Source organism: Ictalurus punctatus, chromosome 26, assembly GCF_001660625.3.
Source record: "Ictalurus punctatus breed USDA103 chromosome 26, Coco_2.0, whole genome shotgun sequence".
In the NCBI taxonomy this organism is placed as follows: Eukaryota; Metazoa; Chordata; class Actinopteri; order Siluriformes; family Ictaluridae; genus Ictalurus; species Ictalurus punctatus.
The window spans coordinates 8107122-8133073 of NC_030441.2; the positions used below are offsets into that span (position 1 = coordinate 8107122).

Below are 25952 nucleotides of genomic sequence, written 5' to 3' on the forward strand. Positions count from 1 at the left end.
GCCATGTTCGACAGCGACTTTAAACTGGGTTAGAACTCGTATCTCGCGTTGTTTTATTGAAGGACAACAGACTATGACGTCTTGTGCAGATGACGAATTGATGATGATCGACTGCATTTTTTTTCGTGTGTGTCTTGACAGCGGAAGAGTATTTGTCCTTCTCCTTCCAGCACAGCCATCGTTCCTGCCAGAGGAACAAGCGTCTCATACTCATCTACCTGCTGCCTGTTAAGATGCTGCTAGTGAGTAGGGAACCGGACTGTTTTTTAAATTTTTTTTAACCATCACTTATCAAAAACTACCTCACGTGTCGAATTACATTTCTCACATAAGATTACGTCATTCTCCGGTATTCAGTTATTTACTGGTTAGCGTAGATCAGGGGTGTCCAATCTTATCCGGTAAGGGTTGGTGTGGGTGCATTCCAATCAAGCAGGAGGCGTGTCTGATTCCACCTGTTTAATCAGTTGATCTTGGCTTTCAGTAGACTCATGCGTGGCTTCTGCTTGATTAGAAGGAAACCTGCACCCACACCGAACCTTTCCGAATAAGATTGGACACCCCTGGCGTCGATATAGGAGAAGTAGGATCTGGGTTACTGATCAGTTCAGGGGTTCAAGCCTCAGCGCTGCCACTGTTGGGCCCTTGAGCAAGACCCGTAACCCTCTCTGTAGGATTAAGGGCCTGTATCATGGCTGACCCTGCGCTCTGACCCCAACTTCCTAACATCTTGGGATATGTGAATTAAATAACTTCACCGTGCATATGTATATGTGATAAATACAGACTCATTAGCATATTTATCTTTGCTTGTGAACTTTTCACACAGCGTTTGCGTTCGAGTCTCTTTGCAGCAGTGATTCGTCTTTCTTCGCATCGCCCAGATTGCTGTGTGTTAGTAATAAAAATAAGCGGGCGTTTCTTTTCCGTCTCTGTGTCTGACTGCCCGTTAGTGTGGTTTTTTTTTTTTTTTCCGGTTAAACAATGAGATGACTACTACATTTCGCCAGAAAAATAACTTTGTTTTTGGGTGACTAATTTAAGCGCACAGTCTGGTTAAAGCGTGAATGTGGGTTTGAAACATTCTTGTAATGAATTAATTTCCTTCACGAAAGATCTGAACGTGTCATCGGAAAACCGGAGCCACTATCAAACACGTGATCGTTATATCATACGGTACAATCGTGCCCGTATACAAACGCTGACCGTGCACCCATGTAGTTTTACAGAGGAAATTGTGTGGGCGGGTTTACTGTGTGATAGAATTTGTACATGCACTCGCCCTCCACTTTATTCCGCACACCTGCTCATTCATGCAGTTATCTAATCAGCCAATCACGTGACAGCACCAGCACAATGCATTCAATCATGCAGATACAGATCACTGTTCACTCCAAACATCAGTATGAAGGAAAAAGTCTGATCTCTGTGACTTTGATTACGGCATGGTTGTCACACAAAACAGTCTCTGGAGTCGACACAGATTGGAATCTTGACACTAAACTCATGACCTGTTGCCGTTCTGTATTTCCAGGGCCACATGCCAACAAACCAGCTGCTTAAGAAGTACGATCTCATGCAGTTTGCAGACGTCACTAAGGCAGTGAGGTCTGTTTGTTTTGTTTTTCCTCTCTATGTTATTCTTAAGCATCAGTATTAAAACATTTTTACCTCACGGACCCAGCAGTGCTATTATAAGAGCTCATGATCTCTGGTTTTGTTTTCATCCTCTGCTAGCGAGGGCAACCTTTTGTTGTTGAACGAGGCTCTTGCCAAACACGAGACCTTCTTCATCCGCTGCGGGATCTTCCTCATCCTCGAGAAGCTGAAAATCATCACCTACAGGAACCTTTTCAAGAAAGTGTGAGTTTACTTCAACGTGACGACTCTTTCGAAGGACACTGTTCTCATCGGGTCTGGTTTCAGGTGGTATTAGTAATGAGATCACTTAATTAACTTGGACTACTTTTACAGTTCTAGGCCTAATTAAGGTAAGTAAAAGGAAATTCCTAAGCAAACTTATACCCAACATCCTTCGAAGTGTTTAGTCACATACGTTTATATTGTGCTGCTTTAGAAAAGTGAGCTTCACAAAGCTCTACGCTTGGTTTTAATACAATGGGTTGATTGATACAAATATCTGCATGCTCTTTTTATTAAACACTGGAATCTCTTGCGTGTTAATTCGCACATCTAGGTAGCTAGGTAACAGAAACGAATATCCGCAATCCACATTTTCGTGTCTGAAAGGTTCACGCGTAAGCTTTATTGTAGATGGACATGCCTGTCATGCACAGGGAGTGTAGCACCTGTGCACAATTGAAGAGTCAGTACAGCATAAGGTATAAAAATAGTAGGCAGAGTTTATTCCAGCATAAGGAAGGGACATGCCATCGGCACAAACGGAGCGTGCGAACACATGCAGTGCCTGGACAGTCCAGGAAGAGCTTAAAATAGCTTTCGGGAATAACGACGCAAGGCCGTCGTCTCGCACGATTGGACGTAGCGAACATAGAAACGAAAAAACAACTGCTTACACGAATAGTCGACTTTTCGTTGTGTGTGTGTGTGATATGTGTGCAAGGGAAGAACACAGTTCTGAGCTGATCTTGGGGTCCAGCGGACTCGTACACAAGGTCATCACGATGTCTCCCAAACAACCCGATAACTGGATTTGATGCTAAAGATCAATCTGGGGTCAGATATCGGTCCCTCCGTGATTTCTCGATTTTGCAAGCAAATTCCGCGATATTCGGAGGAGCTTTTTTTCAGAAATCACCTAAGACTTTCCACGGGTCTGGGCCGAGACGCATCACGTGACGTCGTCACAACGCACATTCAGCCACAGCCGTCTTCGGTTCATGTGCGGAGAACATGATTATAGCTAAAAGGTCTCATTTACCAGCAAACAAAGTAGTTTTCTGCAAAAAAAATAAATAAATAAAGCCTACAAAAAACACCACAAATGTTTGCAACAATCACAAAAAAATACACAAATCCTGTATGGACTAAGATGCCATGCTAAAAGGAATATGATAATGATTATTATTATTATTATTATCGATAATCAAACATAATTATTATTTATTAAATTTTAGATTGCAATTTCACACCCCACCAAGTGCAATCTTGTGATATTCGCAGTGTCATGTAACCTGAGCGGTTCATTCACTTCACTGCCAAATTGTAAACCTGACCCTGGCATGGAGAGCAAAAACAGTCAGCACATTCACAGGGGCAACAATAATCCGATATGAACCCGATTAAGACGATACTCTGATTAAGAAACTAGCATGTAAACAGAGATTATTGATGACCTTAATCCCACTAAAGCCATACTCGATGTAAACACAGATGGAATTAAGACGTGTGGAGTATTCCTGTTTTAGTCGCGTTATCGACGTGCGTTACAGACGTGTACACACCTTAATCACACTATTAACCTCGTGTGAGAGTTTTCACCGCATTTTGCTGACAGGACGCGTACACACACGGCAGCGCTCGTCCGATTAACAGCAAACAAGAGAACACGGCTGCGTCCCAAACCATGTACTTACCTACTATATAGTAGGTGAGATACATGTGTTTTGGCAGGTAAGAACGTGGTTTGGGACGCAGCCCACGTCTTCAAGCAGTCGTCTATTTACACGTACAGCACGACAAATAATTAACCGCACTTGAAGCGTTCGTAAAATTAAAAATAAAAACACCAAACACTGTATACGCTCCCATAACGAAGACCAACTGTATGTTGATACGTGAAATTCCGGAGGGACGTGTGATGGCGTGGAGCGGTGACGTAATGACACGTGCCGTTGATCCATCTATGTTCTATAACGTGTAAAACTGGAACATGACAGGAATATTCTAAAAGCGACTCGTGTAAACATCTTAATCACAATATTGTCTCATTCAGAATAAGGTCAGTAATTAGATTACTGCTGTGTGTGTAAATGTAGTCAGTGACTCATGGCCCTATGAATGAAACTGGAGCTTGAGGACTGGATTAAAACGTTCCTTTTGCATAATGCTGATAGAACAGATCAAAACATGGGGATGTGACGAGTTCATGGAGCCTTCCTGCTTGGTGTTAACAGGACAAGATGATTGAGGAAGTGTGACTGTGTAGGGAATGTTTCACTCGGATTTCTACCCATGAAACGATTGGTGTCTTTCTGTAAGAGCTTATTTCTCGTCTGTCGGTCAATTCTCAGGATGCATTCGGTATTATCTTGACTATTTTTATCCTGTTCAGAGTGGCACCTCATAGCTTCAGGGTCCCCGGTTTGATCCTGAGCTGAGATCACTCTGTGTGGAATTTTCCGTAGTTCTCTGGTTTCTGCTCACTACCCAAAAACATGCCAAAAGGTGGATTACTGGCTCTAAATTGTCCCTTTGTGTGAATGCGTGTGTGTGTGTGATGCTCTGTAATGGACTGGTGTGAATCCCAACAAGTGTGTGACTATGCTTTGTGCCCAATATTCCTGGTATAAACATATAAAGCAGTTACTGAAGATGAATGAATGAAATTTATATGAATTAAATAGTGTTTGAGCGTGAGAATTCATAGAACATCGTTTGGCCTGCAAGTCATTCTGATTTTCTCCCTCTTTCTAGGTATCATTTGCTAAAGACTCACCAACTTCCTTTAGATGCATTCCTGGTTGCACTGAAGATGATGCAGGTGGAGGAAGTGGACATCGATGAAGTTCAGTGCATCCTGGCCAATCTCATATACATGGTAAGATAGTCATGCATGGCACAGCATTGATTAGAAGTACAAAGTAAGAGCCTTGGCTCTTCTGAGAACTTTGCAAATCAAATACTTTGTAAAGTTCCAGAGCTCAGTGTTGGTTAATGGCTAATGGTTCTAATTCAACTCCTCTATCTGCCAGGGGCGCTGGTGTATAAAACCTAAAGAACCCCTTTGGAGTCTTGGGTATTGCCTTCACAATAACCTCCATTTTTCTAATCATTGATTGGTCCATGCTGTTATCCATGCTAAAGCACAGACTTTCAGCTTTAATTTGAGGGCGTTTCAAACATCAGCTACTATTAGCGCTGTACCTCTAATCTGCAGATGTCGATGCCTCTGTAAGGAAGATGATTGAAACCTCACTCATGGTAATGGGACATTTTTGGATCGATACATGTGATCAGGTGTGGTTGGAGCAATCTGCTGCGCCTGATGCGTGAAATCAATCTTACAAAATCTGCCTTTGGACCTTTTGGTTGCAAAAAGAGAAAAAAAAGAAGAAGCCCTAGACGACAGGGTGCTGATTTTGGAATCATGAAGGCTATGCCTGAGAATTGAACGGGCTAAAAATGGGCTCTTTGCTCATAGGCTGGTCAGATGACTCTCGAGTGATCCTGCGGCTTAAATCCAAGTTTTCTGCCCAATATCATATCCGTCAACTTGTGAATCACTCTACCGAGCCGTTACTAAGGACGAGCCCACAGAATGTTCCTTAACTGTGCCCTAGTGCATGTCGTGCAGTCATGTTTCTCAGACTACTAGGGTTAAGATTTGGCGGACTCTTTTGACAAAGAGTCGAGCCCACTTTCATCACCTTGGCATCTACTGTGACATAGTAGTCTACAAGAAACCTCTCTTTCTCATGGCTGCTAGCTGTGCATCACCATACACTTTCCCTGAGTAGTGTGAGTGCACCTGGTATCTCCGAGTACTCCTCATGGCGTTTATACACTGCCCCTGGTGTTTAGGAGGAGTGAAATAGAATGCTAGTTGCTTGTGTATATAAAGACATTTGTTGCTATTCTACATGATCATGAAGTAGTTGGGGCAGATTCCAAATAAGACATTTCCATCAAGAATTCATGTTAATTATGAATAACTGAGAGAACTTTCTCGTGTGTAATTCTGTCTCACACAGGGTCACATCAAAGGCTATATTTCTCACCAGCACCAGAAGTTGGTTGTCAGTAAGCAAAACCCTTTCCCACCCTTGTCCTCGGTATCTTAAACTACAGCTGCCATAAAGGATCTGCCAATCTACAACCTCGTCTACGCTGACTCCTGTTGCATTCATGGCATTTAAAACAGTAGTTCCAGATTTCATAAATCGTCTCCCCGTGGTGGTGCGCCTCAATGCTGTGATACCCGGCAAGGTCTCAGCAGGCGTTTTCATTTTGTATTATTTTCACTAGTTTTTATTCTCTGTGTAAAATAAACAGTTTTTGTACAAATTTTCATGATTTTCATGTATTTGAGACTACGCAGGATCAGAGGGATGCACTTGAACACTGAATGAAAGCACAGGTTCATTCTGAAAGCAGGATAATTGCTGTAATCTTGTTTAAACAGTTGCATCTTCGAGAGTTAGCTTCCGCTCGGATGTGTCATGTTTGGCCCTCGGTGCTCAGTAAAAGTTTGCGGATCCACAGCAGATATCTGGAAATTTTGGTGAACACAAGTCCCTGACTGCAGTCAGTTTGGGACAAGAACAGTCCGGTTAGGAAAGCTGTATTTCCTTCCACTGTAGCCACAGGAGACCCAGATATAAGATCACACTCTTTCTTTTTGTGCTGCGATCGTCTCCGTCCGATACCTTCAGGCTCTCGCTCCTCCATACAAAACATCTTATTGGTCAAGGAGAAGCTCAGGTTGAGTTTGGAATGGCAGACGTCCAGTGAGAGGTACGAAGGTCTGTTGGCTTCGCCCACTAGCACGCCCTCTTTACCACTTTTCATCAAGATGTTTTCACTAAAATCCTTCTCTGGGAGGCAGAGCTGGAGGGTCCCCAAACCCAACGCGATCGACTCGTTAAGCACCAAGAATGCCAAGTCATCATCAGGCTTGCCAGTCAAATACCGATTATGAAGAATGCTTTTGGTCACTTGGGAAGCACGTACTTGTACATTCGAGTGACCTGTAATGGAAAACAAAGACAGGGAACTATACGCAAAAGAAGCAAAAACAATACATTGAAGTGTCAGTGGCCTGTTAACCAGAGATAAGGCTGCAATGGCTACAGATTGGATAAACGACATAGCAAAGGCTGATGCTCACCGATGACCAAGGAAAGATTTCTGTCTGTTGTCATGCATGCAGCTGTAGTAAGTACGGACCTCCTCCCAAGGATCACGCCATGGCAGATTACATCACCAGCAGCATCCACAAAGCTCACCTACCCGACAGTGAGTCGCATCTATTTACACCTAGTTCGTTATCAGTATTCTGTTCTCTTTACCCTGGGTCCACAGGAATGACATTACTGTGCTCAAGGGGATTCAATTTTTTTTGGTACAATCTTGAAGATATTTCATCAGTCCTTCAAGGAGCATCATCACTTGCTTGATGACAAAACGTCTTCAAGATTATACCACGATTTTAGTCGTCTGATTTACACTACCGGTCAAAAGTTTAGAAACACTCGTGCTTTCATTTATTTATTTATTTATTTATCTATTTATTTATTTATTTTTTTTACGCGTTTTAGAATAATAAGAAAGTCATCGAAACTCTGGAGTAACACAAATGGAACTATGGGAATGAAGTTAAAAATAAAGTTTAAAAAAAAAAAGAAAGAAAGAAAAATCAAAATAATTTAATATTTGAGCGTCTTCTAAGTCGACCCCCTTTTCGCCTAGAATTTCCAGAAATGCATTCTTGACATTTTCTCGACATATTTCTCGAGGAATTTCCCCGAGAGGCTTTTTAAACAGTATTAAAGGAGTTCACACCGACGCCGGACTCTCATCGGCTCTTTTTCGGAATATTTCGCTCCGAGTCGTCCGTTTAATAAAAACTTTTAAAGTAGATAAAATAGTTATGTAACGAAAGAAATGAGTACGTCGGCACGATTATATTTTTGTCTACGACGCCGATTTCACACATTTAATCACACGACTCCAGATCAAAAGATTTTTAATATCATGAGAGACATTTCAGTCGCGTGTGTCTAATCTTTCGACCGGTAGTGTACTACTACTACTAAGAATTGAACAATCGACACGGATTACTGACGTTCTTTACCAACCTAAGTGCGCTCACCTGCCACGGGCATTTTCCTTTGGGGCAGATCGGGTCACCTTGACCTGGTTTAGTATTCCTGCTGGTAAAGTCATCAGATAAGACCCTGACGTTCCCACACGGGTCCTGAGCTAAGAGAAGGGTGAATATTACGTCGATCAGAGTTTGTTGTTTTTAAATCGACTCCATGTTGAGAAACAATCTCTGTCCCTGACAACCCCCACAATCTATGATTGCGTTAAGCTGTTTATATTTAATGCTGTGGGGGGGCCTTACTAAGACGACAACGTCGACCTTATGCCCTGAAACCCAGAAGAGAATAGGTGTGTTGCAAACCGTGAGGTATGCAGCTCCTGCCGTCGCTGTGGAGGTCGTAGCCTTTGGCGCAGAAGCATCGGTACGATTCAGGTAAGATTCTGCAGTAGTGTTCACAACCCAGAGCGCCTCCAGTCGGGCATTGAGAAACATCTGCGTAAAGACGATTATTCACTTATGCTACACGCCAGATGAATCCTGAACGTTGTACTGGGTGTAACCGGGAGTGCGGACAACTCGGAAGGATTAAAAAGGCACTACGTAGAATCATGAAACCAAATATTTATACAGTAACACTCTTTACCCCGTTCACAGTCGTGCCCCGTGAACATGTCCGTGCACTTGCAGCTATAGCCTCCTATCTTGTCTTTACAGGTGCCACCATGTTGACAAGGATTGGTTTTACACTGATCTCCATCTGTATTAAAGCAAACAATGTTACTATGACGCAAAAACACCGTGGGTGGCTTGCACCAATAAGGAACAAGCTTAAATCTAGATTAAATCAAGGTTTATCTAATAATTCTGTTGCACCAAACTTTAAACCTTGTTTAAAAATAAGCAGGCTTGCATTTAAACCATCACGTTAATCCTGGATTTAATTTCACAGTAAACCTGGATTAACTCTAATCTTGCTGCTCCATCACTTTAAACTCAGATTTGTAATTATTTTTCTTTAAGTTTGTCCATTTGCTCAGACTGTATCGGTCATGTGAATGAGCGGTTCATAACGGCAGCTTAATTTTTATTTCATTCAAAGTTTAAAGTTCACGAGCCCTTACGTTGGTGCCGTTCAGTTACACTGGAGAATTCAGTTTTTCCACGTTTATGAAATCCACACGCACTGCTGCGGTGTCGTCCACGGCGGATCAATCACGATGGAGGAAATGAATCGTAAATGTAGGTTTTAATCGCAGGTTAGAATTCTAATCCTGATAAATGAAGTGGTGCAACACAACCCGATAAATTTCAAAATAAAGCCCAGATCGACAAATCCTAGATTAGCTCTGAACTGTGCTTAATTGAATCCTTATTGGTGCAACCCACCCAGTATGTTTAATCATACACTCAGGACAAAGGAGAGATGCTCACCATAGTATATGGTCCAAAAGTCTTCCTTTTGAAGGCAAAATGCACAGTAGTGTGATTAGTGGACAGAATGCGATGCATTAAATATTTACTAAAACTGTTCCAGTGCTTTACAACGCATATAAAGAGTCATTTCTCCGATTCCTCACGTAAATCTATTTCTAATCATATAATCGTTCCAGTGGTTTTAGGAACAAGTGAGTCATGCTGTTGCAGAACGCGTAATAACGTACCCAACATGAATCATCGTTCTCTCTCGGATCAGATTCTCAGAAAGAGGGGTTCTTAGGGCGAAGCTTACTGTTTTCTGGTTGTCCTCGAAAACCTCTCTGGCCTCCTCCTTGTTGCATCTTTCCTCATAACACTCTCTTTCCAAGCTGCCCTTTAGAATCTCCTCCACGTAGAACGTATTGGCACGTTTCGGCCGTACGAGGATGGCCTTAGCTTGTGGTTCAGACTGGAAAACTTGCAAAGATGAAAAGTGGACACGGGGTGCTAGTTAGCGACAAGAGGTCCCGAGTAGTCGTTAAAACCAGTACACTCCAGACTCACGTCCAGTAGAGTAAGACGTTTTGAATATAGCGCTTATCGTGCATCTATTTATGTTTCTCTTAAACTAATCTGGAAAATTCCATTGTTCTTATCAAATAAAATAAGCTTCTTTACCCGTTTGGTCCGCGGTGGTCAACAGATACGCAGCTGTGAAATAGAAGAAACTCCATGACTTAAACTCCATCACAACGCCTGGCCACATTCGCTCTGACTCGCGCCTCCTCAACTGTTTTTCCCGTTACAAGAACACAAGGTCTGTTCAAGCATGCACTCGTGTGTGTGTGTGTGTGTGTGTGTGTGTGTGTGTACACACGTACGTGATAAGGTTCTTCAACAGTCGGTTCAGTTACTGTCAAACCGCTGGTTTAGTTGCGATTATTAGTCAGAATTTTGCAAGTTGTCGTCGTAAATTGTAAGGATTCACTCTTCAGACACACGCTTTCAGACATAAAACTTTCCAGAAATATGAAACGGAACCTAGCGAACTGAAATAGTGGAGAAATGTGCTGCGAAACTTGCAAACAGGGTTGAAAATTTGCCCAGAGGAAAGCTTCGCAAACAGTAAAAGGACTCTAATCTGTAAACAACCGAGCAAACAGAATTGTCCCGGAGTAGCCCGTCGGATAGGTTTGGACCTTAAACCCTGATGTTTGTCTCTCTCGAGTACTGATTCACCACACGTTTTAGCATTTTTCAAGCTCTACTTGAACTCTTTAACTACTTTTAAGTTCGAAGCTTTCAAGCCCACTTTAACTCAGGAAGTGAAACCTGAAGAGTCACGTGACGACAAATAAAAAATGTTAACAAATGAAGAGAGAGAAATTAGGACTGTGTGAGATTCTTGTAAAACTCAAATGTGACAAATGACAAAGGCAACAGGATGAGTTGAGCAGTATATGGAACCTTTTATTCAAATGTAGTTAAGTTCCAGTTTTTGTTTCATTTTGCATCTCTCTTACACATAATTTATCATAATTGATTCGCATCGATGAATTCAATTCAATCTATGAATTGATTCACATCCGAATCACTGGCACTTGCCCAGGTGCCCGCCTCTTTTTCTTTGAATTCTTGCCGGTCTTAGTCTCGGCTAAGACCTGATCCATGACGGTCTCGATCCACTTGAGGTACTTGGACACCTGGGTGTAGATGCCATACTTGTCTTTGCGTGCACAGCCCTCACCCCAGCTTACTACACCGGTCACAAACCATGTGTTTTTGAATCTGGTGACGTGCGGGCCACCGCTGTCACCCTGACACGCATCCTTTTCCTCCTTGGCGTAGCCGGCACAGAACATGCGGGGGCTGATGTTGAACTTGGTGGACTCCTTGCAGATGGAGCGGTCAACGTAGGGCACGGTGAGCTTTTGCAGGGTAGTGGCCTGTAGACCACCCTCATGGAGACGACCGAATCCACTCACCATGCCCTCTTCTTGCTGCATGAGCACGCGTTCTGCGAAGTCGCGGTCGGGGAGGCATGCTGGCAGGATGTACTTGGTGAAGGTAATGGGCTGGACGAGCTTGATGAGCGCAATGTCATTGTGGTAGGTCTCGGGCTGATAGTTCGTATGCACCAGGACCTGTTCGACGGCATGTACCGCTTCTCGTCCTTCCCTGACCAACACGTCCGTTTCACCTGTCGGAAAGGAATGAATGTTTATGAACATTCAGATGATTGGATAAAACGACCAATTTTGAAACAATAGTGAAATTTTGTTCTGTCATTTATTTATTTATTTATTTTTGCTTGGATCTATATGATTTATTACTGAAATCATGTTGGGAGTATTTTGACTTGAAGATAACAAGCTAACGTAACGTAAGTCCCGGTCTCACAGAAATGCAACGTAGTGTCAGCACCTGCGTATCTACATATCACACCGAGCCCACCTCTACCACCATGCCATTTGATTCAAACTGATATGTAATAAATCATTTTTTAAAACATATTGAGCATGATTTCTCTCAAGGTCAAGTACCTAGAATAACTGTGATGGAGCGAGACAGGTTCATGCAGTGGGCTGCAGACAGAATGAAGTATTCATTTAGAATGGTCCCTCCACAGAAGCCTATCTTGTCCTCGTTCATGAGCAGCGCCTAGAAAAGACATGCATACCATCTGTGAGAGCTTTTTCTATGACAGTTCCATTGAAATGAAATAATATAAGCTTGGAGCTTCTGCAATTGTGACTCACTTTCTGTTTACACCCTTGCTTCAGAAGATAATCTCATCAGGGTACTGTACACTTAAGTACCTAAGAACTGCTGCTGTAATGAGACTATGATGCTCATAATGAATATCCTTCCGATACACCTAGTAGTGTGTGACTTGTTTTTCTGTTCTATTGTAGAAGTGTAATGATTTATACTGCCACTATCTGGTGTCACCCAGAAGCGGGTGAGCCTGGTTCCTCTCAAGTGTTCTCCCTCAGCAAGTGTTTCCTTGTCAGAGGCTTGCCTCATGTCTATTGTTAAAATCTCTATACAAATAAAGTTGAATTGAATCAATTGATTGATTGTACAGGTGTGCGACCTAGCATAACTTTTATTTATTTATTTATTTTTTAAATTAAAGTGGACTTTTGGGCACGGAATCCAAAATCCCTGTGACGTATTACACTTCATGAGTTAAGTCTTTACCTGCCACGGACATTCTCCAGGAGGACAATTCTCCCCGTTCACGATCCTGGTGTCTCCAGCAATTTCTGGAAGTATTGCTTCCTCCCGGACAGTGGGGATGGGTTCTATCAGTCCAAACAAACTGTTGGTATCTGCTTTGCTCGGAGTGGCATTTGTGACGACCTCTTTTGTAGTGAAGGTCACACTTTTTCCTTCATTTGTACCCACTTGCACACGGGTGGGCCTCGTGCCATTGCTATTATTAGTGACATTTTCTGTTGTATGATGTGTTAAAATGCTTCGGGTTGCCTTAGGAAACAGATGGCCACATTTGAAAGGAGCTGTGATTTAAAAAAAAACAACAAGGATTGATTATGGGTGTAAACATATTTAAATATATGTAAATATTTATGAATAAAATATATATATAAATATATATATACACAGTATCTCACAAAAGTGAGTACACCCCTCACATTTTTGTAAATATTTGATGATATCTTTTCATGTGACAACACTGAAGAAATGACACTTTGCTACAATGTAAAGTAGTGAGTGTACAGCTTGTGTAACAGTGTAAGTCGACCAAAGAAGTTGAGTGCACGTGCTCAGCGTCATATCCAGAGGTTGTCTTTGGGAAATAGCCGTATGAGTGCTGCCAGCATTGCTGCAGAGGCTGAAGGGGTGGGGGTCAGCCTGTCAGTGCTCAGACCATACGACGCACACTGCATCAAATTGGTCTGCATGGCTGTCGTCCCAGAAGGAAGCCTCTTCTAAAGACGATGCACAAGAAAGCCCACAAACAGTTTGCTGAAGACAAGCAGACTAAGGACATGGATTAGTGGAACCATGTCCTGTGGTCTGACGAGACCAAGATTAACTTATTTGGTTCAGGTGGTGTCAAGCGTGTGTGGAGGCAACCAGGTGAGGAGTACAAAGACAAGTGTGTCTTCCCTACACTCAAGCATGGTGGTGGGAGTGTCATGGTCTGGGGCTGCATGAGTGCTGCCGGCACTGGGGAGCTACAGTTCATTGAGGGAAACATGAATGCCAACATGTACTGTGACATACTGAAGCGGAGCATGATCAGTATGCAGTATTCCAGCATGATAACGACCCCAAACACACCTCCAAGACGACCACTGCCTTGCTAAAGAAGCTGAGGGTGAAGGTGATGGACTGGCCGAGCATGTCTCCAGACCTAAACCCTATTGAGCATCTGTGGGGCATCCTCAAACGGAAGGGGGAGGAGCGCAAGGTCTCTAACATCCACCAGCTCCGTGATGTCGTCATGGAGGACTGGAAGAGGACTCCAGTGGCAACCTGTGAAGCTCTGGTGAACTCCATGCCCAAGAGGGTTAAGGCAGTGCTGGAAAATAATGGTGGCCACACAAAATATTAACGCTTTGGGCCCAATTTGGACATTTTCCCTTAGGGGTGTACTCACTTTTGTTGCCAGCGGTTTAGACATTAATGGCTGTGTGTTGAGTTATTTTGAGGAGACAGTAAATTTACACTGTTACACAAGCTGTACACTCACTACTTTACATTGTAGCAAAGTGTCATTTCTTCAGTGTTGTCACATGAACAGATATCAAATATTTACAAAAATGTGAGGGGTGTACTCACTTTTGTCAGATACTATATGTGTGTGTGTGTGTGTGTATGTATGTGTGTGTATATATATATATATATATATATATATATATATATATATATATATATATATATATATATATATATATATATATTTATTTATTTATTTATTTATTTTACACACACACACCATTCTGTAGAGAATCATTTCAAGCCTAACAAATTATGGCAGGTTCTAATGCTTGGATGCTTTTGAGTAATCATATCACGTGGATAAATTGGGTGTAAACATGTTGCTTGTCTTACCATCAGATGTACACGCCTTCCTGTCAGCTGCTAGGTTGTAACCTTTGGCACAGGAGCAGACTGCAGTCCCCTTCTTCTGGTCCACTTTGCAGAAGTGCTCACAACCACCGTTTTTAACCTCACACAGCTGTGGTATTGCTGAATCCAAAGATTTAATTCAAATGCGGTTCTACCAGCACGTAAAGGTTATATATACGTCTATGTGTACGTTATGACGTCGAAGAGTCTTACCAATCTCACAGTTATACCCCTGAAACAATTCAGGGCAGAAACAGGTATATCGACCTATTCCATCTTTACACACACCCTTGTTGAGACAAGGCTGAGATATGCATGCATCTCCATCTGTGAAACCATTTGTAAGAAACAGAAGGTTTTCTTAAAACTCTGGATAAAAATCTGGACATGTAATACCGATTCCGACCGGAAGTCGAAATCTGACTCGTCGTTGAAAAAGTCACACCTGCTTACAGTCCCTTACCGTGGTATACGTTCCAGAACTCATTCTAGGGAAAGAAGGAAGACGGTGTGTTACAATACTGTGCACTTTTCAAAATGTCATGAGCCAAATGGCAAGACAGACAAGACGTGCCGTTTTTCTGTCGTCCTCGAAGATCTCCCGAGCCTCCTCGTAACTGCACCGCTCTTCTATGCACTCACGCTCCATGTCACCCTTTTTCACTTCCTCAAACAGGCTGTTGGCTCGCCTGTAGCGTGTGAGGACCTGGTTGGCATCCTTGGTGTGAAGGAAGACTGTGTATACAGAGACACCACAGCTTATCAATATCATGTTGCATCGTCTGGAGTCATATTCACTGGCGTTAAGCACCATGCTGGATCTTTTGATAAATTGTAGGTCTCTTGATTCATGATGTATTAACCAAAGTTTTCTCTCTTTTACATATACAGGCCCCACCAAAACTGTTTGAACGGCAAGGCCAATTCTGTGGTTTATGTTGTACACTGAGGACATTTGGGTTTGAAATGATAAAAGATGAATATGACACATGGATCAGAATTTCAGCGTTCGTTTCCTGATATTTACATGTGTGTTAAACGACATGGCACCTGACAGGTGTTTCTTGTTGTCCAGGTGTGTCCTGATTGTTTAAACAATTAATAGCTCTGAATGTCTACTTTTGGTTTGAGCATTGGGTTTCACCTTTGAAAGGCCGAGCCCCACACGAATTTATGGAGATAGTAGAGATCCAGATCCTTTCTGCCTCTGGATGGAGCTCAAATCTTCTTTAATTCCAGACTGCTGGGACTACGGCTGCTCTTAACACCATACAGACTTCATATAAATCCATAATGAACTTTTTCACACTATCTGTTGTTACCCAGATGAGGACGGGTTCCCTTCTGAGTCGGGTTCCTCTCAAGGTTTCTTCCTCTTAAAACATCTTAGGGAGTTTTTCCTTGCCACCGTCGCCACTCAGTGGCTTGCTCAGTTGGGATAAATTCACACCTTTAATATCTGTATACCGTGTTGATATTTCTGTAAAGCTGCTCTGAGACAATGTCTATTGTAAAAAGCGCTATACAAATAAAACTGAATTGAATTGAATTGAAAATGCTGTCTATGGGAGAAAAGCGAGCCATTTTGAAGCTGAGAAAAGAGGGAAATTCGATCGGAGCCATTGCGCAAGAACTGGGCATAGTCGATAGAACAATTTTGAATGTCCTGAAATAGAAAGAAACCACTGGTGTACTAACAACCAGACACGAAAATTGTTAGCCAGGGAAGACAGGCAGTTGATGACAAACACTGAGAGCTGTGAAGAGAAACCCAAAAATAACAGTCTGTGACATCACCAACGACCTCCACGGGGCAGGGGTGAAGGTATCACAATCCACCGTTCGAAGGAGACTTCGAGAGCAGAATTCTAGAGGCTGTACCACAAGATACAAAACCACTCATCAGCAGTAAGAGATTGGAATTCGAAAAGAAATACAGAGATGAGCCTCAAAAGTTCTGCAACTGAGATTAACCTCTACCAAAGTGATGCAAAGACCAAAGTGTGGAGAAAGAAATCATCCGATATAAGTGTGATGGACTTCATCATACAGCAAGACTATGATGCCAACCCCACTCAAGACTGGCCAAGTCAATCATCAGACCTTAACCTAACTCAGCAGTGTTTCACATCTTGAAGACTGAAGGAGGCAACCCCCCCCCCCTTTTCCCCACTCCCCAAATGGTGCTTTTATGTTGCTTTTCCAAGCCTGAAAAAGCATAATAAAAGAAGAATAGTTTGGTGATGTCAATGAGTCACAGGCTTGATACAGTTATTGCCAGCAAGGGATATTCAATTAAACATTAAGTGCTATTCACTTTGACTACATGTTCCGATACTTTTTCCTCACCTAAAAATTGCGTCGTCTGCCATGTTCTAAATTGTTTAACACGTAAATAGATGTGCGTATATGTATATATTCTATCTAGATGTAAAGATCCGGAAACGAAAGCTGAAATTCTGATCTATCGTCTCATGTTCACCTTCTGCTCTCAAACCCAGATATCTTCAGTGTATAGAAGAAAACAACAGAATTGGCCTTGCTGTTCCGATACTTTCAGAAGAGACTGTACCTAGATATACACATTTTTTAAAAAGAAGAAAATAAATATATTAACAGATATAAAGGTAGATCTATCTGTGGCAAATACAAAACTGAATTTCAATCACAAAACCCACAAACTGTCGAACCGACAAATATACGATCGACACAAACACTACAAACTCAGCCTTGTCCTTTCAACTTAACAGTGTACTTACCCTCAGGAGTGACACAGTGCACAAGAAGTAGACAAAGAAAGGTCCTGAAGACCCGAAACATGCCGAGTTTTTATCGTAAGACACTTCTCTATAAGAGAGGACTGAATTCTGAAAGGCAAGCACAGGAGGTCAGTAACCTGAGTGATACCTGGGAGGAGGAGGAGGAGGGTTGGGGGGACAGAGACCGAAAGAAACGGAACAATAAACACAGTAAAAAACAACAACAACAAAAAAAACGCTATTATATATAACCTATTAATGCTATTAAAATATTTCTCTTTGACATTTAGCTTTTAAATTTAAACCCCCTGCTGTCAAACCGAACCGATAATATGAGCCCGTCGAGAAAGAGTGAACCCGAATGCTTTCTGGACTCTTCGCCAATATTGACACAGTGTGTCCATAGTTCTCTCGCTTGTTTGAAACTGAATAATGCCATCGGTTTGCACAAGAAAAACACTTGTCAAATTGGTATTTTAACCAACGTGTGAGTCATTACGTGCCGAGAAAACAGGCACTGAATCGCCTGACTTGTGTAATGTTAGGACGACGGTCGTGTTTAATAATGAACCGTACACACCGACAGACGTGAAAAGAAACACACACGAGTCCTGCAACGTTGATGATGAATTTAATCTCTTTATTTCGGAAAACGAGATCAGAATCTGATTAGATGTACTCTTATCTTAAACGAGCTGAACTCAGTTCCAGGTGAACTGCTCAGCAGGAGGTGTAGTCATGACTGAAGCACGTGACGTGTTGAAGGCATCTGGGTGGGCGATCGGTGTAGCCATGCCACGCTGAAGCCAATCCAGGAAGTTAGCAACCTTGGTATATATGGCGTAGAAGCCTGGATGGGCACATCCTTTGCCCCATGACACTATCCCAGTCAGGAAATGTGTGTCCTTGTACTGAGTAGTCAGGGGACTGCCGTCATCTCCTCGACACGACTCCTGGCTGCCCTCAAAGTAACCAGCGCAGAGCATATTATCAGTGATATTAACCCCACTCTTAATAGAACATTCCGGTTTAGGCAGGAACGGGACAGCGAGCGTACGGAGTACAGGGGCTATGCTTTTGACGGACTGAGAGGTTCGCACGTTGCCTCCTACGGTGTGCTGGCCCCATCCGCTAACGGTATGGAAGCGAACAGCCTCCAGCTCCATTCTGGCAAACTCCGACGTTGGCAGACAGATAGGAATGGTGTGATTCGATAGCGTAGCTGGCTCGCTGAGCCGCAAAAGAGCCAAGTCGCTGTCTGCTGATGCGGGATCGTAGCTCTCGTGGATAATTACGTGCGATACAGAAAACGTTTGCTCAGTGCCTTCCACCTGGTCGATATTATGGTCACCTGATAAAACAACAACAACAAAAAAAAGCGATTATACGTGTTGCCATGACAACGCACAGACTGACTTGACAGCCTGTAGTAAGCATGCTAACAGTTTCAGAGTATTGCTAGAATTGGAATTTTATGTAGCGAACACACACACACACACACACACACACACACACGGTGAAATATACCAGTACTGTTTTTTTTTTCAATTAAATATCAGTACACTCGGAGCACTGCTTGGAACTGTTGTATAATATAGCACGACGTGTACAAACAAGTAATAAGTACCTGCTATAACCTTCAGCTTTTTGATATCTTTCTTAGCGACACAGTGAGCAGCTGTAAGAATCCAGTTCGTATCCAATAAAACTCCTCCACAGAGACTCTGTCCATCATATTTCAAGAGGACCTGTATGGTGCGAGACGAGGGGCAACGGTGAATCTCACTGATATTTCTGAATGCAGGATGAGTACATGGCAGTTTTTGTAAATCTCTTCAGAAAGTTCTTATTTCGTACGTTTGGATGGTTTTCATATTCCGTGAGCTACTAGGTCCTGTTGGTGAACCAGACATTTATTTATTTTTAAATATATTTTGACAAGATTCTGGAATAAACAGCATAAAAAGGCCATCAAAATACACTTTTGCCTGATTGACTGACTGATTTGGATTATGTTGATGAATATAATTTACACAATGCCTCTGACACTTGTGCATTAGGGTTAGGGGTTAGGGTTGGATTTCTTAACAATAAATGGAGTACCAGACCTGTCCTTGTGATCAGTTTACTCAGTACATCAGTCTAATCAGTACAGTTTATTACAGCTGAAAAAAAAAATGCTCATGTTGTACACAGATTAGTTACCTGCCAAGGGCAGTGGCCTTTCGGGCATTGATTTCCACCCACAGCCCGTGGTAAAACAGTCTGCGTTATCTCAAGTGGCGCCTTACCACATGGGTACTGGACTAAAATACAGTAACAGTATATTTAAAGATGAAATTCAGTAAAATACAGTATAAAGACATGCATTCAGATAAGATGTAATGCAAACCAAAATGTTCTGGAACTGTAAGCAGAAAGAACGATGGCAATCATTACAAATCATAGCAACTGCTATGCATGCTAAGTCCACTGCTCGAACCTTAACCAAATCCGGTTTATGTAAATTCCGACAAACGTACAATCCTGACACTCTATGGATTTGAGGACATCAGTTTATGCTTTCCACCTCACTGTTACCGGAAATGCATTTAATGGACTTTATTTATCAAGCTGGATACGAGCGGATTAATGTATCTGTACGAGTGTTCACACGGAATTTGGTATTCGTGAAAATCCTGTAAATTCAGAAACAATGTTCACATCGCACCCTGTCCAGGGTGTACCCCGCCTTGTGCCCGATGCTCCCTGGGATAGGCTCCAGGTTCCCCGTGACCCTGAAGGAAGGATAAGCGGTGTAGAATCTGGATGGATGGATGGATCAATGTTCACATCTGACTCGTGCTCCTGAGTGTGTGCTAATTTATGCAAATCAAGTCATTTGCATGGATTACTGCATTTTTATATATGGAATATACTCTACGGTCAGGTTTAAATTGCTTATATATTTACGCTTACAGCATTTAGTATCCTTTTATCAAAAGTGACTTATTTCTTATTTGCCTTTTGGAGTCTCAATGAAAAACACATCTTAGAAAGTTCACTAGGTCGGGGACTAAGACCCAGCCCTTTTATAGTGTTGGCATTAATTAAGGAATAAATGACAACAAATAAAGAAAGTCAGCCAAGACAAACCCATAAAATAAGGCGAATAAAATGAATCGTTTAACTATGACAGAAGAAATGGTGTCGTATAAATGTAGGACATTCGTAAGCTGTATATGTATATATAATATATGTCGTTGTTTACTGCTGTAAAAGTCAGTCTACATAAATAGCACTTATGCCTTTCGGGCTTTACCGTGATAATTCATTTCAGGTAAGAAAAAACAAAACTTCCACTTCGGTTTTTCAGCCTTTACCGTCATCGTTCATTTTGTGCTCCCAGCTGTCTGTGACCTTTGACCTTTTATGGAGTTTTGTGGGCATCACTGAAACTTGTAAATTTGGTGAGAACCTTTTTTCGCTCGGTTTGACTTACGCAAACATTTACACAGCGCTTTACTAAACGATTGATAAAGAAGTCCTAATGTTTTTATAAGGAGTATGTGTATTCCCACAATCCTGATTATTCACATCCCATGAATATTTAAATTGGGGATTTCCACACCTTGAGCAATGCAGGACTTCTTGTCCTCTCCAAGGGCATAACCCGGGGCACATGCGCACTTTCTCTTCCACGCTGAACCGTCACAGAATTGCTCACAGCCACCGTTCAGATACAGACACTTCAGAGTATCCTCAAATGCTGGACAAGAGAATCTTTGTTAATTGTTTCCTTTATTCCATTGTTAAATATGATGCCTAGGACAAAGCGTAGGAAAATCTTAAATAATATTAATGTAGCTGGGAATATGTTTCACCCAAGATGCATTGTACCTTCTTGGCAATATTTGCCCTCAAAGCCTTCAGAGCATTGGCAGATGTAGGAGTGTCCCAAATATATGCAAGTCCCATTGTTTTTGCAAGGATTGGTCAAGCAGGGCTCACGAGCTGGTGGACAAAATGCAAACATGTACAAGCTCAAATAGGTATGCCTTGACAAGACTGTACATTTGATATTACAGATGCATAAACATATCGGTTAAGAAGTAGGGTAACATAGTTGTATTGGATAGATATCTATATACAGTAAATATCTGCTTTGCAGCAAAAGAGTGAACTGACAGGGGTGTGATATTGGCCTCCTTTGACTGTGGAACGTTTTAACCACATTCCCAAATCTGCGCCAGTGAACACAGCATAAATTTGTTTAGAGAGACACTAACAGATCAAAAGAATAAAAGAATTTCACTTCAGCTTCAGTTATGTTGTAGTCTGAGTTCCAGTTGCCTTTAAACTAGAGACCGCACCAATCCAATACCCAGTATCTGCTTCAGGCCTATACCGGAAAAAATAGTTGACCCTACAGTATATCGGATCGTGTAACAAATAGCAACGATTGGAACTGGATTTTGACCAAAAAAAATGCTTTTTTGAATTAGCAATGCTAATAAACAGACTTGACTAGTTTTTCCTCTTGTTAAATATTAGAATTATACTTTATGTTTATTATAAGTAAGTGGTTTTCTGTGTGGAAAAATGAAAGTGCTTCGGTTAATGTTTCCCCCCCTAAAGATTTGTATTTCTTAAAGAGAACAATGGTATAAGTGTAGGTATCGGTACCGGATGATACTAATGGGTATCAGTATCGGGAAAAGACGTGTTATCGTGACATCTCTACTTTAATAAATCTATTACGGAGAATGTGCACTACATACATTATTTTACCCTGCTTCTTTGGTTGACGCAGAAAAGTAAAAAAAAAAAAAAAAAGTGTAAAAACCACTCTGCCCATATAATGTCATTTAGCATGCAGCTCCCATAGGGAGAGTTTCTCTCTGTTTTACATCCAGCTAATCACTCACAGGAACAGGGTCGTACATGCCATTATAGAAAATGATATAGTTCAGGCTACATGCAACTAGCCTAAATGTACAACTCTAAATGAAATTAGGTTGATTAATATAGTTCCCCTTGGTAAACTTACCATGGTATGATATCCAAAATTGTTTCTGTAAAACAAATCAAAGAAGAAGAAAAAAAGAAGTTGAGTCAGTCATTGTCAGATGAGATTCTTGTGTGATTTTCACCTGATATACAGTATGTTTTGTGTTTTATGTACTTTGGAATATTAGGGGGAGGTGAGAGGGCATTTAGGTGGAAATTTAGTAGGTGTATTAGTGTCTGTGCAAAAAAAAAAAAAAAAAAAAAAAGTTGAAATTAATTTGTGAACGATGTAGTGCTAATTAGTCTGTGAGGGCTTTTTAAAAAAAAATTTTTTTTTGCGTTTTTCTTGACAATATTTATATTAACAGATTATTTACAATTACTATTTCCTTTAAAAGCTAAGCATTTCTTAACTGGCTTTGACGACTTCATGTCACTCGTCACAGTCCATAAAATTGTCTGTAGCATTTCATGAACAAGCCTTCCGTGCATGGAAGCTTCACTGCACACTAAACTTCTCACTGTTCCGATGTATCAGATGGAGTAATGCAGATATTACTATCAAGGGTAAGTCTCTTTATTTTCTTAATCGTCGTGAGAGGGGGATTATGCATGCCATGGACCTATTTGACAATAAATTAGCTATTCTAACTTAATGTTATAAATATAAGTACGTTCGTCTCACACCTCCAGGGTCGGGGGTTCGATTCCTGCCGCTGCCCTGTGTGTGCATGTTCTCCCAGTGCTACGGGGGTTTCCTCCGGGTACTCCGGTTTCCTCCCCCAGTCCACAGACATGCATGGTAGGCTGATTGGCGTGTCCACAGTTAACTTAGTATACGAATGCTTATGTGAATGTGTATGAGAGTGTGCCCTGTGATGGATTGGCACCCTGTCCAGGGTGTACCCCGCCTTGTACCCCATGCTCCCTGGGACAGGCTCCAGGTTCACCGCGACCCTGAAGGATAAGCGGTATAGAAAATGGATGGATGGATAAAAGTATTTCTAACAGGAATTTACCAGCTGATTAAAAGCCTCCTTTGTTTTGGGAAAAGAATGATCAATCTACCAAATTAGAAGATATGTCTTTAGTTGATCAAAAGTGTGACGACTAATGTAAATGCAAAGGAAATGCCTATGGAAAATACTTCATAATATTTATCCCTGTCGATTTAAACTCTCTAAATATAAAGATGGAAATGATTCACGTGTTTTCTGTTTTCGGATGTACGGTTGTAAACACACTGCGGAGGACTTTGTATAGGACTTGTATACTTTTGTGTATGAAAAAGTGAAATTAAAATGAGACTGGCCTCCTTTAAATTTTTCTCACAGGGAATGTAATCTGTTATTCTGTTATAAAGGAAAATACATCACTAGCATATGTTCTGTAACTTATTTTTAATTTTTCAACATTTTGGGAAAATACCAAAAATAAACAAAAACTAGGAAAAATAATAATAAAATAAAATCACCATGAAATCCAAACTTTTCTTTTGGACGTTTTCTTATTTGCTCTTTTCTAAAATGGTGTGTAATAATAATTTTAAAAAATAATAATAATTTTATTTTTTATAAAAAAATAAAATAAAAAAAAAGCTTATTATTGAAACACATTTTCCAGGCTGTACCCTAAATGAACTACTTCACTGTTGCTACAATGTGATCACATCTTATAATAATATCATTTTTTTTTTTTAAAGAAGCAAACAATAATAATAATAATAATAATAATAATAATAATAATAATAATAATAATGCTATATTGTTATCATTGTGTTTACTCTTCAGTAAAAATTCATTTAAACAAAACCAAGCTTGCGTTTGTGAAAAATTTCAACACAAAAAACCCCCCCAACTGCATCTCCAAGGGAACGGGACTGGCAGTAGTCACGTGATTCAATGTATTGATCATTCTAGTTACAGCACCTCCCTACTACTGAACAACAGGATGATAATAAATAAATAAATATATATATATATATATATATATATATATATATATATATATATATATATATATATATATATATAGTATTGCGTGTATGGAGCAAGTAAATACTTCATGCATGGTGTTCTAGCACGTTGCCAACAGCTTTAGCTGACCGTTATAGCCTCGTCCTCGAACACCTCGCGCGCTTCCTCATAGTCACAGATCTCCTCGACGCACTCGCGCTCCAGGTTTCCCTTCTTCAGCTCCTCCAGTAAGCCCGAGTTCGCGCGCCTGAAGCGCCTCAACACAGAGTTAGCATCATTTCTCCTCAGGAACACTGAGAGGAAAAGGGGGTGGAGACCCGGTGAAAAGGAACAAAAACTGTCAATGAGCCGGTTTGAAAAAGTGTAATAATTTGTTCCTTGAGAGACTTACCTGCCCCAGATACTGCGTGACAAAAAAGACACAACACGAGAAAAGTTTCACTCTTCATGCTGCTTCTCTCAGAGACTCCACACTGACGGTCATCCAGAGATAAACACAACGTCTCAGCGGTCGATCCGCGGGTCAAAAGAGCTTTTTTTTCTTTTCTTTTTTCTTTTTTTTGCTTTGCATAAAGTACACAGACTGACTACACTAGCAGTCTACAAGCCTGTGTGTTAGAGGTGTAGGGGTGGGCGATATGGAGCAGACATCACGATACTTTGAGATATAGTCACGATACACAATATTACATACAGATCACACAATATTTATAGGTTTGCTAACAAGTATACCATATGTACAGAATAGTAGTGCCATTATATATATATATTTTTATATATATATATATATATATATATATATATATATATATATATATATATATATATATATATATATATGTGTGTGTGTGTGTGTGTGTGTATGTGTGTGTGTGTGTGTATATATATATATATATATATATATATATATATATATATATATATATGTCTGTATATGTATATAGATGTATGTATATGTGTATATATATATGTATGTGTGTGTATATATATATACACATACATACATATATATATATATACATATATACACATACTGTATATTATATGAACAAACTATATTATAAAAACTGAAGAGAAGAGGGAAAAAAATATTTAGTACAAATATCAATTTTAAAACTCATGTGATGTGATTGATCACAAAAATCAATATTCTTTCATAATGTCGTCACCCACTATATGGATCAGCTACAGTATTACAAATCTCACACACTGCAAAGTCCCCGATGTGGAATTAACCCACTGTGTCTCTAAGCCCAACTGGAAACAGTTTAAAGCAAAGCTAGTTTATGGTTTACTCAAAGCACTAGGTGTTTATTTAACCCTATAAGACTGAATTAAACATTGCTATGAGCAATCAGGCGATATAAATCCCATACAAACCTACCTGTTTGAGGCAGTCAGGGGAACAAACTGTATGGCGTTGAAGAGTAACGCTTGGTATGTTTTACAGTGAGCAAATCCGAAATATCTGTTCGTTCCTGTACAGCATAGAACGCCTTAGAAAACCCTCCCCTGAACGTTAGTCACTGGATCCCGAAAGGAATCTGAAAAACTGATAACGTTCTCCGAACATCAGCAACCTTGCACCAACTTCACAAGATCTACATCTACATATGTGGGGGGGAAAAGATCAGCTTTGTTTGGCACTTTAGTTAGATTAGCTCCCTTTTATTTCTATTTCTAAAGATTTTAAAGCTGACACACAGGCGGAGATGAAGGTGAAACAGTTTGGGGGGGAAA

The 25952-nt window shown here is 40.9% G+C and overlaps 4 protein-coding genes across 6 annotated transcripts in view; 1 reads left to right on the forward strand and 3 right to left on the reverse strand.

Moving 5' to 3' along the window:
- pcid2 (PCI domain containing 2) overlaps positions 1-6207 on the forward strand; it is a 13836-nt gene extending 7629 nt beyond the window's left edge. Inside the window, 8 exon segments of the mRNA NM_001200397.1 lie at positions 1-28; positions 142-153; positions 155-162; positions 165-242; positions 1535-1608; positions 1738-1863; positions 4618-4741; positions 5895-6207. The exon segment at positions 1-28 is cut by the window's left edge and continues 114 nt beyond it. Of these exon segments, the coding sequence (NP_001187326.1) occupies positions 1-28; positions 142-153; positions 155-162; positions 165-242; positions 1535-1608; positions 1738-1863; positions 4618-4741; positions 5895-5984 (540 nt within the window). The 3' untranslated portion in view covers positions 5985-6207.
- prozb (protein Z, vitamin K-dependent plasma glycoprotein b) lies at positions 6143-10455 on the reverse strand. Of its 2 annotated transcripts, XM_017457309.3 has the most exons (9): positions 10267-10455; positions 10064-10175; positions 9699-9862; positions 9401-9425; positions 8613-8726; positions 8330-8461; positions 8015-8124; positions 7031-7148; positions 6143-6890 (listed from the first exon to the last, which is right to left on the reverse strand). In XM_017457309.3, the coding sequence occupies exons 2-9, from the start codon at positions 10149-10151 to the stop codon at positions 6361-6363; spliced, it is 1281 nt and encodes a 426-aa protein (XP_017312798.2). In that variant the 5' UTR covers positions 10152-10175; positions 10267-10455; the 3' UTR covers positions 6143-6360. The 2 variants fall into 2 exon arrangements, with proteins under 2 accessions (XP_017312798.2, XP_053531996.1); XM_053676021.1 differs by lacking the exon at positions 10267-10455 and having other exon boundaries at positions 10064-10220.
- A 375-nt stretch (positions 10456-10830) lies between these two features.
- Positions 10831-25655, reverse strand: f10 (coagulation factor X). Of its 2 annotated transcripts, XM_017457305.2 has the most exons (9): positions 25597-25655; positions 17248-17355; positions 15063-15223; positions 14952-14976; positions 14702-14815; positions 14471-14608; positions 12590-12909; positions 11929-12046; positions 10831-11585 (listed from the first exon to the last, which is right to left on the reverse strand). In XM_017457305.2, exons 2-9 carry the CDS (start codon positions 17306-17308, stop codon positions 10966-10968), a joined length of 1557 nt encoding a protein of 518 aa, XP_017312794.1. In that variant the 5' UTR covers positions 17309-17355; positions 25597-25655; the 3' UTR covers positions 10831-10965. The 2 variants fall into 2 exon arrangements, with proteins under 2 accessions (XP_017312794.1, XP_017312793.1); XM_017457304.3 differs by lacking the exon at positions 25597-25655 and having other exon boundaries at positions 17248-17561.
- f7i (coagulation factor VIIi) lies at positions 17867-24667 on the reverse strand. The gene is given in 8 exon segments (NM_001200747.1): positions 17867-18598; positions 18875-18995; positions 19453-19553; positions 20858-20995; positions 21127-21240; positions 22277-22301; positions 24342-24505; positions 24604-24667. Coding segments are annotated over 8 exon segments (1371 nt in total). The 5' UTR covers positions 24662-24667; the 3' UTR covers positions 17867-17948.
- Positions 25656-25952: the final 297 nt, after the last annotated feature.

What these genes read in the sequence shown, in the direction of transcription:
- prozb (XM_017457309.3), bottom strand. Translation starts at nt 10,151, where the DNA reads ATGTGGCCAGGCGTTGTGATGGAGTTTAAGTCATGGAGTTTCTTCTAT. An exon ending in AAGGAAAATGCCCGTGGCAG is followed by an intron (nt 7,149 to 8,014) that starts GTGAGCGCACTT and finishes ACTGTCGGGTAG; the next exon opens with GTGAGCTTTGTGGATGCTGC. An exon ending in AAATCTTTCCTTGGTCATCG is followed by an intron (nt 6,891 to 7,030) that starts GTGAGCATCAGC and finishes TTTCCATTACAG; the next exon opens with GTCACTCGAATGTACAAGTA.
- f10 (XM_017457305.2), bottom strand. Translation starts at nt 17,308, where the DNA reads ATGTTTCGGGTCTTCAGGACCTTTCTTTGTCTACTTCTTGTGCACTGT. An exon ending in GTTCTGGAACGTATACCACG is followed by an intron (nt 14,816 to 14,951) that starts GTAAGGGACTGT and finishes ATGGTTTCACAG; the next exon opens with ATGGAGATGCATGCATATCT. An exon ending in GGGGTATAACTGTGAGATTG is followed by an intron (nt 14,609 to 14,701) that starts GTAAGACTCTTC and finishes CTTTGGATTCAG; the next exon opens with CAATACCACAGCTGTGTGAG.